Source organism: Camelus dromedarius, chromosome 7 (assembly GCF_036321535.1).
Source record: "Camelus dromedarius isolate mCamDro1 chromosome 7, mCamDro1.pat, whole genome shotgun sequence".
Taxonomy (NCBI): Eukaryota; Metazoa; Chordata; class Mammalia; order Artiodactyla; family Camelidae; genus Camelus; species Camelus dromedarius.
In genome coordinates, this window is record NC_087442.1 from 29,127,376 (window position 1) to 29,143,571 (window position 16,196).

At 43.2% G+C, this 16,196-nt stretch overlaps 1 protein-coding gene across 1 annotated transcript in view; it reads left to right on the forward strand.

Annotated features, from left to right (window-relative positions):
- WNT2 (Wnt family member 2) overlaps positions 1-16,196 on the forward strand; it is a 42,121-nt gene that overhangs the window by 13,373 nt on the left and 12,552 nt on the right. The window contains exon 4 of the mRNA XM_010975579.3: positions 12,164-12,428. Coding sequence (XP_010973881.1) covers positions 12,164-12,428 — 265 coding nt within the window. The remainder of the gene's footprint in view (positions 1-12,163; positions 12,429-16,196) is intronic.

The following is a 16,196-nucleotide window of genomic DNA, read 5'->3' on the forward strand; positions in this document are numbered from 1 at the left end:
TGCAAGGCAAGCTCTGTGCTAGACAGTATGATAGAAAAACCAGCAAAAGGACCAGTTAGCTGAGGAAAGGTTATGCCACAGAAGAACTGGGTGTTTAAAATGAAGATAAGAGATTTCCCATGGCTGAGATACAGAAAATGCTTTCAAGGATAAAGGGATTACAGACAAAGATACTGGAGCAGAAAGAATAGCAAAGTTGAGGAATGTCAAGGGTACCAGGGTAGAGCTCATGACAGAGAATTAATAGGAGCTGAGGCTGCAAACTGGAGTCACTCAAATGCTGCGCTGAGATATTTGGATGTCACCGTGAAGCAACAGGAAGGTATTGAACAATGGGGGAGATATTAAATACTTCAGTTCCATTTTTATGCACTGTTAATTTCTCTAGAGTCCACTTTAATTTAAAAAATTTTTTTAGAGGAGGTATTGGTGATTGAACCCAGGACCTCATGCCTGCTAAATATGTGCTCTACCACTTGAGCTATACCCTCCCCACCCTCTAGAGTCCACTTTAAAAGAATGATAGACTTCAGAGTTCAAATTTTCTGTTATACGTTTGAATTAATGACTTTAAAAGACAGACTTACGAGGAAACTTATGAGAATTTCCTACCTCCCTGAATTTTATTTTCAGCCTTATGTATATATATAAGGGCGGATACAGATAGTAGGCTTCCTGACATTTAGTAACAAAAAATTAGCATATGGCAACTGTGTTGGTATTTATATTTTTAACAATGTTTACATTATTACTGGCTCATTAGGGATTCTTAGTGATTGACATCATCTTGACTGAGGCAATATGGAGGGAGGCTGTGCCTCTGGAATCAGAACACTGGTTCTAATACTTGAGCATGACCGTGGACAGGTTACCTAACAAGGACTGCTACCTAAAATAAATACACACATGCACCAGGTTTTAAGCAAGCCTAAGAGGTAGATACCATTATTCTCCATATTTTGCATCTGAAGAGATGAAGGTCTGTAACAGGGTGGCTGGAATTAGGAAACAAGTTGAATTTATTTGCTAGCTGAAATTCAAACTTAACTTGGCCTCCTGGATTCTATATTCTATTCTATATTTCAATACCCTCTATTTTGTATGTGAGAAGTTTGGAGGGTGAGAGGATCCAGAGTTCCTAGTCCAGCATCACTCGAGGTCAGTGCTCTAGAGTGTGGGGCCTGCCCTTGAGCTCACCCCACTAGGGTGCCGGTGCAAAGCAGATACTTCCAAGTTCCATCTACAGGAGTCACCCCCAAAGTCAACAGAAATGGATATTGTACAAGATGTAAGCACAGCCTTACAGGCAAGTAAATTTAGGGCCTAATAAAGACTTCCAAGAATAGAGAATAGATCCTCTGATGCCACTTAAGATAAATAGTACATAATGGGCCTGAACCAAGAGAACTGGATGTAATTAAAAAGAAATCAATCTCAAAAAGGAAGGAATATCAATAGAAAAGGAAATGATAAAACTGAACTGACTATGGAGCCAGACTGCTTTAACCTCCTATTCATCCTTACCCTCACTTCAATAATGTCGAACATCTTTACGAAGCACAACTTTCACTTAGTACATATTTATTTTCTGAGTGGTCTCATCAGTTCATAAAGTTAAATGCATTTTGAAAAATTAGATCAGTTCTGCCAGCCTCACCTATGTCTTGTTGGACCCCAAAATAGTATGTGCTTGATACTGTCGATCTTTTATTGTGTATGAATCAAAAACTAACCAGAATTAAAGTCCCAAAGTAGAGCCTAACTCTCACCAAAATTATTACAGTTCCAGGTAAAGTTGTATTATTCATATAAAATGTTTTTTAGACTGACCTCATTAGTCAATATGAATTATTATATATGTATATCGTTAGTCAATGGTAATGTTCTTGAATTCCACAAATATAAATTCCACACTTTATATTTCCTAGCTAAGCCCACCCACAGTCACTGTTTTTAAAGACTGACAGTGCTCAAGAAGTCACATCTTATTTAAGTTAATAAAGGATTGCATAAGCAAATCAACTGCCCAGTTTGCTAATAAATATTCCTTGTTTTCCTAGTTCCAGAGCATGTATATTTGAAAGATCCATTGCTCTGGTTTTCAGTAACTCTTAGAGATGTGGACCTGTCAAAGGGATTTAACTGTTAATAAATGCACTTGGCTTTAAGCCAGCATCTGAAAATTAAATAATATGTTTTTAATGTGTGTTTCCCTCAGGAAAACTGATATAGGACCCAAAATATGGTAGTTGCTTTGTGGCACACACCCAACTAAAGAGTGAAGTACTAACACTTCTTGGAAGCCTCCAGTTTAACTCAATAATTTAGTTGAAACACAGCATATTAAGGACCTAAAATAAATTCTAAGTACGAGTTCTAAGGCAAGGTCAGTGGTTAAGTTTGCATACATTTCACACAGTATAAGGTAGACTTCCCTTTTTCTGATAGAAAGAGAATCAATATGGTACAACACAGGGGCCATAAATTTAGCAAAATGCAGGTACCTCTGCCCCTGCCCTAAATTCTCATGTTTTGCAAAGAATTCTTAGAAAGACACCTTGGCATTGCTTGGGCTCAGTCTCCGGAAAAGCTGAGTTAAAAAACTAAAATTTCACTTTCCTTCAGAGAAGCTTGTCTTTAAAACTGGCAAAATAATTCTTTGTAGACTAATTAGATGTGCAAGCACTAATTAGATGAGCAAACACTAAATGTAAAAACTTTTGTAGAACCTACTGAACCCAGAGAATGTGAACCCCCCAGGGGTTCATACGAATCCCTGGCAGAGTGGTTTAAGATGTCGACCTGGTGTCAGACAGGAGTGGGGTACATCCTGCCTCAGCCACACTGCCTATGAGATGTAGGGCAAGACCTCAGTGTCTAGGTGTCTCAATATTCTCACCTGTAAAATGCGAATGAACATAGTATATGCCGTGTATGCTTGTGGGGATTGAATAAAATAGTGACAATAAAGTGTTTAGCATGGCTTAACATATGGTAAGATCCTAATGAATGTTTTATCTTGTTATTATGCTCTGACCATATGTTGGGATAGATAAATATAAAATAGATTGTTCTACCCTGTACAATGCATGTATTTCCTTCTTCCATAACTTTTTTTTAAACAGACTCTGACTCTGTGATATAGAATATTTATGTTTCTTACATTCTAAGGATGGAAAATAGCCTCTGTGTACCTGAAGGCTTAAATACTCAAAATCAAAGATTTAATGGCCATCAAAAATCTAAGATTTTAGCAGTGAAGCAATGAGCTTACTGAAGATTTTTTTTACTGAAAAAGTTACATACTAAGCTAAGAATGGTATCTGTGAGACTAAATGCCAAAAGAGTACTGCTGTCCTTAGCAGTCAAATTTATTTGCCTTTTTTTTAAAGTAGTCATGTCAAATGAGCAAGGATTTAGTGACGAGATGCCACAGAGTAATTAGTGACGGAATTAAGCAAATGGTGAGAAATGGAAGTTGAAGAACTGTGCTGGCCACCTTGGTGATATAAAAAGCACAGGGAACAATATTCAATATCTTTTAATAGCCTATAATGAAGAAACTAGGAAAAGGAAATATACATATATCTGAACCACTATGCTGTACACCAGAAACTAACATTATAAATCAACTATACTTCAATTAAAGAAAAAAAAGCCTTGAGGGCTGTGAGACTGTGCAAAGAGGAGCTTAAGAAGGCTGAAAATGGAACCTGGACAGCGGCCTGCATCAAGAATCAAAGAAGGAAGTAGAATGAGTACCCTTAAGAAAAGATTTAAGAGACAAAACAGAAAATAGGACTTAAGTGTGTCATAGGCTGTGGCCTAAGTTTTTGTAAGAAGCTCTCAACATCACACACTGGGGAGAGACAGCAAGTCACTAATTCTTTCTCATGTTCTTTCTGTTGTAAAAATAACACTCACACAAGCAAAAGTAACAAATTGAGTGTAGACGTGTGTATCATAAAATGAGAACATTTCCTCCCCTCACAATCCTTGTCTCCTTCTAGAACATTTCAAAGCACAGACTGACTCAGGGTTGTGAACAGAACATATACTATTACACCTCTTCCTCCCTCAAACCTCATTAAAGTTATAGTCATGGAATAAAGGTGGTTTAAATCAATAATAAAGAGAATGGTCAAAGACATGAGAGAGCTCAACACATTTTTGGAAAGTGGAAAGCAAATGAAGAAACTGTAACTGATAAAGCAGGATGGAGAAGCCTCAGTCTAGACGAATAAAAGCCGATGGTGGGAAAGACAGAGTAGATGAGGCAACAGCCAATGTGGAAACCCAGATGCTCTGAGGAAATTTCAGATACAATTGAGCACTGGAGAGAAGCATAGGCCTGAAAGTTGGGATTAATTGAAAAACCCACTGGGGGCATAAAGAACCCCAACCCCTCCCCTCCATCCCTAAGCAGAACTCCAGGAAGACTAGCGTGTAAACTTCCAGGCTTTCTGGAGTCAGAATCTCCAGAATAGCCAGTGTCCTACCTACTCACCAGAAAGCAAACCCCTGGTCCACAAGCCCAGAGTTCCTAAATACCTTTTTATAACTTCATTCTTAAATATCAAGAGACTGTCCAAGGATTATCATATATTTGATTAATTTAATTAGCAAAAAAGGAAAAAGTCAGGAATGAGAAGAGAATTTTTTAAAAGCCTAATTAGTCTCCTTGCAGAGATCCAAGAAGATATTAATACCCATAAACAACAAGAATTGATGCTTTAAGTTAATTTCAATTTAATTGAAAAAGTGACCATTAGAGAACAAGAAAGAACTTGGAAGAGAAAGTCAAAGAAATCGCCCAGAAAGTACAACCAAAAGCCTAAAAGACAAATGGAGTTTAAGGAGAACCATCAACATCACCCCTCTTTCCCACACGAGTTTGAAACCAACTGAAATAATGGACCAGGGAAGTGGACAGAAGGAGTAACAACATCTGTGATGCTACTGAAAAAAAGGCTGCACTGGACAATGCAGCTTGGAAGCTCTGAAGTGCTTCCTGGCCCTCCACCCTGAGCTGGGCAGACTTACTCACCCTGTCCCCGGCTGCACACCGGGGCCCTGCAGGAAGCCCCATGCTGGAGGGTGGGAACTGATTGTAACTCATCTTCTCCACAGGCTGGCAGATGCCCAAAGAGAAGGCGCCCAGGCACACAAGCCCTGCTCCTTCCTCTAAACTCACCAGCTGGACAAGTCACTTTGTCCTCCCCCCGGGGAGAAATGAGTAAGGAGACAGAGAGAGCCAGGAGTGTTACTCTCATGGAATTTCTTCTTCAAGGAAGAAAGTATTAAAACTATAAAAGAGAAAATGTAAGAGACATGGAGGATTGATTCAGAAGGTCCCACATCTGACTAAACAGAACTCCATAAAGAACAACAACAACAAAAAAAAGTGTGGAGAGAGGAACATATGAAGAGAACATCTCAGTGCTGAATGACAGGAGTTTCCAGGTTGAAAAGGCCCACTGAGGGCTGAGCAGGACTAACTTTTCAAAAAATCCTAAATCCATCATTGTGATATTTCAGAACATCGAGGATAAGGGAAAGTTTCTAGAGCCTCTCATGTAGAGGGAAAAAATGTGAAATGAACACAAAAATCAGTTGTCAGGGAATCAGCCAGACATCAGACTTTCTGCCTATAACACTAGAAGCCAAAGACTGTGGAGCATGACCTTCAGTTTTGAGGGAAAATCATTTCCAACCCAGAATTCTATAATCAGCCAAACTAGTTAGCCAAGTGTGAAGACTGAATAAAGACATCTTAATACACAAGATTCAAAAACGTATCTCCCGTGGACCCTGAAGGAGCTACTCAAGAAGGGACTGCAGCAATGAGAAGGGATGGACCCAAAAAAGAGAAAGCACGGCATCTAGCAGAGCAGCGTGTCCAGGCTAGGAGGGCACAATCCAGCTGTTTCCTGTTGCACTAAGAGGATGGAGGGCCATGGAATGTATCCCCCCCCCACCAGGAAGGTGGACAAGTGAAGGAACAGGTGGAGCGAGTCTGAGAGTGGAAGACATTCAGTTACAGTAAATGCACCTGGAAGCAAGTAAAATGAGAAAACGCCAGACTTTGCTCCAGCCACATCCTTCATTGGCACAGCAGTTGTGCTGTTGGATCAGAGATTATAAAATGCAGACCTGGCCCAGTCTTTAGATGTGCGGTTAACTGGATAACATTGATGTTTACTGTTCCCAGTTTTTAAGAATCAGTGTCTAGCTATACTATACGAGACATAACTATAGTTACAAAACAGAACTTTAATGTTCTCATCTTTGTCTCTATAAAAGGACAGGTGCTGTGGACAGAGACTGAGAAGTAGGAGGGGAGGAAATGGGCAGGGCTGCAAATATCTCATAAGAGGGAACACCAGTGACCTTGGGCACAAGAAGTGGCAGGTTGCTCCTTGAAGTTGCACAGATTCACCAGAACCATGTAGAACCATGTTGGGAGCTGGGCTGAGGGTAGTGAGGTTCTCATCCTCCATAATAAGAAACCTATGAGGAACTATCTAATGTTGGTTGGTAGGTCAATAAAGGGTGACATACTAAGCTGCCACACTCAGTTGTGCAGACTTTTCATTGCACCCCTCCAGGGGGCTCCATTCTGGGCATGTCACTGGAGATCTGTTTAATTATTAAGGGAATGTCCATAAACTGTCTTGAGGATGGGATGCCTTTCTCCATTTCGCACGAAGTTGGCAGTCGGCCAGGACAGAACTGGTTGTATAGGCATGTAGGGCACCACCAGAAGAACGGAATGCGTTAGAAGAGACCACTCTGGGGTTGTGCTGTGCAGCCTGGGAGGGAGAGCAGAGAAGAGGGTCCAGCAGAGGGCTACCGCTTTTCAGTCTCTTCTCTGGACTATTTGACTTCTAAAAATCATGTGCACATATTTAATTTTAAAAATTGAAAGCAATAATTAAAAAAAAACTCACACAGAAAGCCCCAGACTGTCTAGCAGCCTGTTTCGCTTACTCCTTTCACGGTGCAAATAAAAAGGTCTGCAGCAGCTCCACCAGCGGCTTCCGTGGGAAGTCCACCAGCCCCTCACCCCGCGCCTCCCGAGCCCCCGCGGGGCGTCCCTCCGGCGAGGACCCTCCACCGCAACCTGACCCTCTGAAAGCGCTTGGCTTTTACTCCGCTGGTCGCCCCCATCTTTCATGCCCCTCAGAGCAGCACTATGGCTGCTTTGGCAAATTTTCCCTGGATGTTAGAACGTTCTGGAGACACAACTGCTAATTCAGTGAACAGATATCCCTGTTCCTAGCGGTGTACGACCGCCCCTCCACGGGAATCTCTCACCTGCTCCGGGCCTCTGTGGACCCCGAATTCTGGCAGTGGTGCCCAGGCTTCTTTCCTCCCCTGCTTTCCCGGGTTTGGACGCGATTCTCATGCTGGCGGCGTACTAGAAGCGCTAAGACCGGAAGTGCCGTGAGGGCTGGGCCCCACCCCCAGCGCGGGTTTGGTATGTGCAGCCACGGGAGAGTCCAGCGTCTCTGTGGTAGAAACGCTCTCCAGGTGATTTTAATGTGCAGCCCGGAGAACCACTGCTCTGCTCTCCCTAGGTGCCGGGGAACAACCCCCAAATTCCTGGTCTTTTTACTCCGCGGAGTTGTGTGACTTTCTCCCTCCTTCCAGATCGTGCAGCCCCTCAGACTTCAACCAGATTACGAAGGAACATTCTTTCCCTTACTTCTCCGTGTGTGCCCACAAACGCAGGCCTTTAAAAAGTGGCTCATGCCACGCACATTCTGCATTTTGCTTTTCATTTGATTTTTTTTATGCCTGTAAGATATGATCTAAGAATATGATCTACCTCATATTCATAGACCACATCATATTCCTTTATTAAGCCCACACCGTAATTTGCTTAATATTGTCCTGTTAATGTCATTTGGGTTTTTTCCTAATACTTCACTATAGCTAATTATGCTGCAGTGAACATCCATGTGGATATGCATCCTTCAAAACTTGTGCAAATATTTTCAGAGTGGAATCACCAAGGTCAAAGGATACGTACATTTAAAATTCTGACAGGTATTGCAAAAATGCTCTCCAATTAAATGGTGTTATCAATTTATTCTTGCACCAAGTTTGTTAAAGCATCCCCTTCCCATACTCTTACCAACACCAAATATCATCACGTTATTAATCTTTTTACCATTTGCTAATCTGCTAGGCAAAATAAAAAATGGTGTTGCCTTGTTTCAGTTTTCATTTCTCTGATTACTGTGAGGTTGAACATCTTTCTGTCTCTTTGTTAGGACTTCGTATTTCTTCTGTGAATGGCCTGTTGAATAAATTTTGAGGACAGTTTAGAAGATGCAATGGAAATCCTCCCTATTTCTCTCTCTACCTTTTCCCCCTCATTATAATAGATTTAGAATATTATCCATTTAACTCTTTTTAAATTTGTTTGTCTTTTTTTTTTACATTTAATTCTTGATTTACTCAAAAGAATGGAGAGAAGTAAAGTATGCACAAATCAAAATTTGAGAAAAGCATAATGAGATCGAGTGAAGATTTTAAATGGGTTTTTAGGAAGAGCACAGATCTGGGAATGAGACAAATCTGATTCACATCTGAGTCTGCCTCTGTCTAGCTGGGGGACTCTGGGGATTTTACTTTCCTCACTGAGCCCTGCAGAATGGGAATAAGAAACCGCTTTATCTAATTGTGGCAGTTAGATAAGATAATGTGCAGATCCTGGCACATAGTACAGTACTCAATATGTGGGGGTTATTATTATAATGCTTTATAACATTTGAATGTTGGTATTTTTCTAGACCAGGAATCCTCATTGTGAGTTTCTCCATCCCATTTCTTACTCTGTGATTAACCCACAATCAAGAACTGACCATAGTTCCAGTGGAAAGACTTTGTTATAAGTAACAGACCCTGGGAACACTAAATAACATGGAAAACTTAACGTCTTGGATCACAAGAAGTCTGGAGGCAGGGCAGGGCCAAGATGGGTCCATTCAAGCAGTGCGGCAACACCCTCCAGAACCCGGTTCTTCTCTTCCAAGACTGCGGTCTGCAGCGTGTTGCTTGTCCTGCATTGGCTGCCTCACGTCCCAAGGGCACTGCTGCAGAAACCTGTATCCAGAGACAGAAAGGGAGCATCGCCTCTTTAAAAAAATTTTTTTCATGTTCTTTTTTACTATATTTCTTTTTCTTTAGTTTATTTGACTTATAGTTGATTTACAATGTCTTGCTGGTTTCAGGTGCACAGCAAAGTGATTCAGTTATACATACAAGAAACCTTCTTACAGGTCCCTCGACATATTACTCCTAACATCGTATTGGCCCCAAATTGACTCACCATGTGCCCTCTGCTGAAAAAAATCAGTGGCCAGACAAGGAAATGAGCACTATTGATTAGGGCTGCTTGGGGTCAGAGAGAGGCAGGCCACTTTTGAAGAATGTGGCTGCCCAAAGTATGAACAAAATGTAGGGAGGAAGAGGGGCATGGCCGCCGCCATTCAACAGTGAGCCACAATGATGATCCACAGGGTGTACCACTGCCACATGTGTTTATAAGGATTCATAAGGCGTATTTTTAAGATCCAATTTTAAGTTAATGTGCAAACCCTTCAGTTAACCATATAAAAATACCAACTTTGAACTTTGCAACCTGGAAATTTAGTATTACAAAGAGACGGAAGTAATAGTTCCTGTTATTTCTAAAGCTAGAAAAGTTACTTATGTAAATAACCCAGCCTTTAAAGGAAAAAGCTTTGAGGAATGAGCATTCATAGTCCGTTCCCAAGCACTTGGCATGGAGTGATTTCTGTGTGGCTCCGCTGAGATCTTAGGATGGAAAGCTCCTGGATGGGTGACCCAAATGGGGTGGAGTGAGGGGTTAAGAGGGCCCTCCTAGGGGTGTGGCTGTGGCAGAGGCCTGCTGTCCAGGTTGCCCGGTGAGCCTCATACCAAACACCTGGGATGTAGATACAGGGGCAGGGTGCGGCACATGGAGGAGTGTCATTCTAGAAAAGCAATTCATTCTAAAGATGCTCAGATCCCTGTGACCTGGAGAACCAAACAAATGACATTCCTTCTGCTTCCTTCTCTGTCCTTCTCCTCGCAAAGCTGGTTCATGCTAAGAGGACAGATTTTAAATGTAACAGAGCACAGTCCTCCATGGCGGGCAGAGCAGGAGACGTGTGGTACCAAGACCCAATCCCGGAAGGAGATGAGTGAATTCACAGCCATGGAGCCACCATGCTGTCTTGGCTCCTTTCAGCTCTAGAGTGACTTACTTGTGGGACCGACTTTCTGGAACGATGAACATTTCCATACACTTGGTTCTCCTCTAGCGTTGGTTGGAAACTGAGTCTGTGGAAGAGGCAAAACCAGGACAAAGTTATCCCAAGTGAGGCCCTGGGGAGGGAGAGGCAGCCTGGAATATTGATTTCTAGTGGGGAGGGTGCTGGTGCTGCAGGGAGCCCCACCTGGGCTACGGGCTGGAGCCATCCACCTGTATCCCACACCCAGACCAGCTATACCGGAATCTCAGGGAGTGGGCAGAGAAGGATTCAAAATACCACCTCCATGTTCTTAGAAATATTTCTCTCAGTGTGTTACCTAAGAATTTTGTTCCTGGTACCACCTTGGGTAATGTCGTCGAGAGGGGTCACTGCTCCCTCTGCCTACATCCCCCACCCCAGATACCCTCTGTCTTGGACATGCTGATGGAGAGGATGGGGGTCCTCAGAAGGCAGGTTTCTCCTCCACTGCTCCGAGACCAAGCCAAGGACCAAAGGTGCAGACTTGGTGAGACCTTCAAGGCTGGTCTCCCCCATAGCCTTCCTGAGTGTCACAGTGGGGATCCCCTAATTGTCGGTTGTGATCTATGAGCAACAAAAACCTTTTTTAAAATTTTAATAATTTGGAAAACTGATTGTCTGAACAAGAGAGTAATTTTAACTGTTGGCTAGGAAAAATGACCCTTGTGAAAGTAGTGAATCATAAGAAAAAGGGAACATGGGGAGGTTTTTAGTTAGACTATATGCTCTAGAAAATACTTTAGAGAAGTCCATTTATTTGCACATCCTGTGAGTTGGAAAGACGTCAGAGTCTGGGTTTGCATCTGGCCATTCCACACCCTAGCCCAGGATCTTGATCATCTTACTTCCTTGATCCTTTGTTTCCTCATTCGTGAAATGGGAGGAACAGCAGCTCAGTTTGCTGGTGAGGACCATGAGTGCCAAGAACTCTCTTCACTTAGGGGAGCCAAGGAGAATTGGCCCTGCGTGAGATAACTCACAAAATCGCTTTGAGGATGGCACAGGTCTGCTGGCTAGTCCCACAACCAAAAAGCAGGAGTTTCTCTGGACAGCTCCAGGGTCCATGGGAGCCGTTCCCTGTCCAATGCTCACAGCCCAAGCAAAAGGTGTCCCTGTGCTAGGAGTTAGCCAAGAGGGGGTTGTCCCACTTGCCTTTGCTTGCTTTCTACGAAAGAATAATGCAAGCTCAGCCCCGTCATCTAAGCTGAATAACTTGGCCAGAGTTGAGTGATAATCTCCCAAATTTAATGTCACTCTTGGGGTCACCAACTGACTTTCCAGTGTACCCTGACTGTCCTATACCAGCTAGGTAACCTTGGACAAGTGCTTTAACCTCTGCAATTCTTGATCCTCAATCATCTGCAAAACAAATAAATCAAGAGAGAGTGTAGAAAGCATTAGCACAATGCCTGGAACAGGGAAAGCACCTCAAACATAGGAATGACCACTACTAATGGTGTATGGAAAGAAAACGGGCTTAGCAATTACTTTGTTAATTTGACTAATAGTATACATTTTCAATATAGTACAGTTATATTTATTTAGAAAATAATCTAATTCACTCCCTCACTCTTCAAACTGGCCCTGCACCCCAGTAAATTCAAATTAGTGAGGCTTTTGTTACATTCATAGGGAGGCAGGGTTCACCCCTCCACTCTCCGCTTGCTGCCCCACCTGCTGCAGTCAGTGTGGTGTGGCTGAAGGGACCTGCAAGTATCCCCCCACATCTCCCAGTCCTGAGTCCCAGGATCCTGGGTCTTCAGTCACTTCTTGATTGCTCAGAGGTAAGGAAAGTAGTGGCAACGTGTCACGCCCTGGAATCCACCTCCACTGAACTTGCCCATCTTCTCCCACAGGCTGTAAAGCGATTCTTGAAGCAGGAGTGCAAGTGTCACGGCGTGAGCGGCTCATGTACTCTGAGGACCTGCTGGCTGGCCATGGCCGACTTCAGGAAAACGGGCGATTATCTCTGGAGGAAGTACAACGGGGCCATCCAGGTCGTCATGAACCAGGATGGCACTGGTTTCACTGTGGCTAACAAGAGGTTTAAAAAGCCGACGAAAAATGACCTCGTGTATTTTGAGAATTCTCCAGACTACTGTATCAAGGACCGAGATGCAGGTAAGTTCAAAATACTTTATTCACAGCCCCTAATTCTTCTAACAATCAGCACGCCACAATTTACATGCAGTTTGGTATTTTTTGCCTGCCAATCTTATAAGTGCAGCCTACTGCCTTCAGGTTCAAAGCTCAAGTTCTTTATAATTCATATTCAAAGTGCACAGAGAGTTCTTCTAAGCAACTGGAGGAACCAGTTGATAACGTACAGATTCTGGAGAAATGGGAGCCCAACAAGAATGTACATGGCAAAAAGTTAAAATGTGCAGATTAGCAAAATTCTTTAGCCTGGACAGAATTCTAATTAGTGGACTGAGGTACACAACCAGCACCTTCCCTGTGATCCTGTCGCTGAGAGGACAGCTTTGCAATGTATCTTCCCCTTTAAATCCCACCTCTGTGGCTGAGGAAGGGGGTCCCAGGGCTTTCAGTTAGCCCTGTTCTGAAATCCGCCATACTTCACACTCCCTTGCTCTTTCCAGTGTGCTCAGAAGTTGCCAAATACTTGAAAGCAAGAATTCATCCCCACTGGCTCAGCTGTCAGTGAGCAGTGGATGAGGGCTGCGTAAGAGGCACTTCGTTTATTAAAGCCACACCCTTCCCTTGCCTACGGTACCTTCTCTGTCCTGAACTCACTCAGAGAGCAGCTCCGTCAGCCTCAGCACAGCTGTTGCCACCTGAGGGCTTTATCCCTGTGCTTTTCTCCGCCTCTCACCCCTCCTGGTTAGCACTGAACTCCAGGCTTAGCACAGTCTGTGCAAAGACTCCGGTACAAAATCAGAATGAGTACAAGTCTCAGTGGATAGGAGGTGATGGAGAGCCCACAGCCAACTTGGCTCAAGCCAACTTCTCAGACTTAGCAGAAGGCAAGGGAATTCATTACCAGGAAAAACATCCTCGAATTCAAATTCTGAGTTTGTTTTTCATTCCAAAGTAATTGCAAAGGAACCAGTAAAACAGTGCAGAGATCAGCAGCTCCTAACATAGGGTTGACTAAGAGGCAGGATTACCAGGGACTGTCGCAAGATGTCCAGAGCCTCTTCTTTGTCCCCGAGTGGTTGAATTCCCTTCCCGGTTTGATGAGCTAGTTCTTTGCAGCACTGGAGCGAGTCTGTACATGCAGCCTCTGGATTAATAACTGCTGAGCGAAAGGGCCAGATGCTGTGCCCTGCTGCATTCCTCACATGCTTGGGGACCTCTAACAAGTCATCCTACCTGTCAAGCCAGAGTTTCAGCAGAATCCCCAAGAAACCTGGGTGTCGATACAGGACTGTCCCAGAGGCCTGGGTCCCTCACTGCCATCAACTAGTTGCTTAACATCAGGCTCCTCAGACAGACATTGGGGCGACAACATCAGGGTCATTTTAGGAACTACGTATCGCCTCCTGTGTGCCAGGTACTGGGCTAAGATCATTGCACACATGGTCTTATTTAATCCTTAGAGCCGCCCTATGACATCAGTCCACTGGAACTGATTACTGAAAAAAAAAAAAAAAAAAAAAAGGAAAGAAAGAAAGAAAAGAAAAGAAAGGAAAAAAATGATTAAGAAGAGGGTGGTTCCTGGTTGATCAACACCCACCAAGAACCAAATTCGCATCTGATTTTTTGAGAGCAGATAAGCAGCCCTAGGTATCATCATCCCAATTGTATGGATGAGAAAAGTGAATCACCAGCTTCAGATCTCGTTGATGAGAAAAGTGAATCACCAGCTTCAGATCTCGTTGTTCTTGGAGGGGACCGGCATCCAGCTGTCTGACCCTACGGCCTGTGCTCCTGACCCAGACACTTTAGCTCAGCCCTACCTTTCTCCCAGGGCGTGTCTGTGGAAGGCCCAGGGAAGCAGAAACCTCATTTCAAATGTAAGAGGACCTGCTGACCTAGGATGTCTTCTCTGGTTGTTTGAACTGAAGCACTTTGCACAGTGTAGCAAACAGTTACGCTTATGACATTGAACTACCTCCTAGGTAGTCACTGAAATAAAGACCTCACTTTCCCTTCCCCACAGAGGAGGTGCTGGCTCTGATCCTTGCTGTCTCTTCGGGATACTAAGTTAGTTTTGCACACTTTGCTCTCCCTACTTCCTGTATTAGAGCACAGTTCTGTTTCTTGATCCTAAAATAGCAGACATAGCTGCAGGACCTGCCACATGTTAGGGCTTGAGCTACATTCTCTCAGTGAATAGTGTGGGTATGTTATTATCTCACCCAGTGGGAGAGGAGACTGAGGCTCTGACAGACAGGTTATGGATTTCGCCCAAGGACTCTTGATTGGTAAGAGGTAGAGCAGGGACTTGAACCTGAGTCTCTCCACCCGTGTAACCATTTTACTCCACTTCCAAATGCACCAGCCACGAGGCACCCCGCTGCAGGTGGGGACTTTCTGAGGGGGGCTATATCCTTTATTCACTCTCTTATTTTATTTCTGTTCTACTTTAGGCTCATTTTAGCTTATTTATCTGACTGAAAAAGATATAAATTTGGTTCTGGCTTGGTATTGACTAACCAGGAGCCATCTTGTTATCTTATTTTTTTTAAGTAGCCAGTTCCATTGTTTCAGATCAGATTTTCGCTAAGGTTCCTAGATCATTCATAAATTGTGCGAACTATATTTAATGCCCTTTTTAGCTAAGCCTGGGAAAATGCCAAAGTCATCCATGAAAATCTGCAGTATTTCTTTTTAATTCTGTTGACTATCAGGTGGTTGTTTTAGTGAAAATATGATTCAGGATGTTTGAGATGTAGAAAAAAGTTTGGAATGGTGACAGTGTTTTTTCACTGTTCATATTTGGACAAATAGCATGTACAACCAGCACGCATATGAGATGCAGATTTGCCTCGAGACAGCCTCCTTCAACCCGTGTAGTTGCTGAGGGCTTTTGTCTGTGTAAAGACAAGGCTTCCTCCTGGCCACTTTCTACTGGAAACTTCTGTAGTATGCACTCTAGCAAGTCAGTCAAACTGTGCAGTTCAGAATCTTCCTGGAGTAGCTCGTAACTTCTAATTGTGGAGACAGGGAGATGTGAGAGTCCGGGACCTGGGAGAAGGGGCTATTCCTGCATCTAACTCGGTGGCATTCCTCCTCTGAGCTCTAGCATCCTCTGGTCTACGCTAGAGAGGCACACAGCATGCGTACCTCGAGTGAGGACATCACCGTGGGGACTCCCCCTTCACTAGGATCTCACTATATCAGGAAGGGCCTGTTTTCTGGTAAATGGAACATGTTAGAAATAGGTTACCATCAGAGGTATCTGGGCTCTAAAATAAGTCTGAAGGTTGCAATAAAATTTAAATCAAATGACATATATATATATATTCACATTCTCCATTAGAATTGATGTTAACTTTTCCTTAGATTACATCTCAAATCACTCACTCTGCTGTATTGTGGGGTTTTTTTCTTTTTTAAAAAGTATCGTGTATATTTAATGTTCAACTGGGCGCCTTCTCCTTGCCAGCACTTGGAAAAGCAGTGGTGGTGAGCAGGTTGAATATTGTCAAGTAACAGATATTTGGAATTAGCAGATTTTACTCTTGCTGGTCAGCACCTGCTTCCTGTTTAGATCTGCTCATAATTTGACTGAAGTGAGCTGGCTTGTTTTGTCATTTTGGTTTGTGGAGTGGGTAAAGTCTGCAGGTCTAGTCCACTATTTTCCAAAGTGAGGGCCTCTTCAGAGACCTATTGAATCAGAATCTCAGGGATTTTTCCCAACATCCTGTATACTTTTCAAACGCAAGACATCAAAATTTGAAAAATCCATGATTTAGGTAGTCC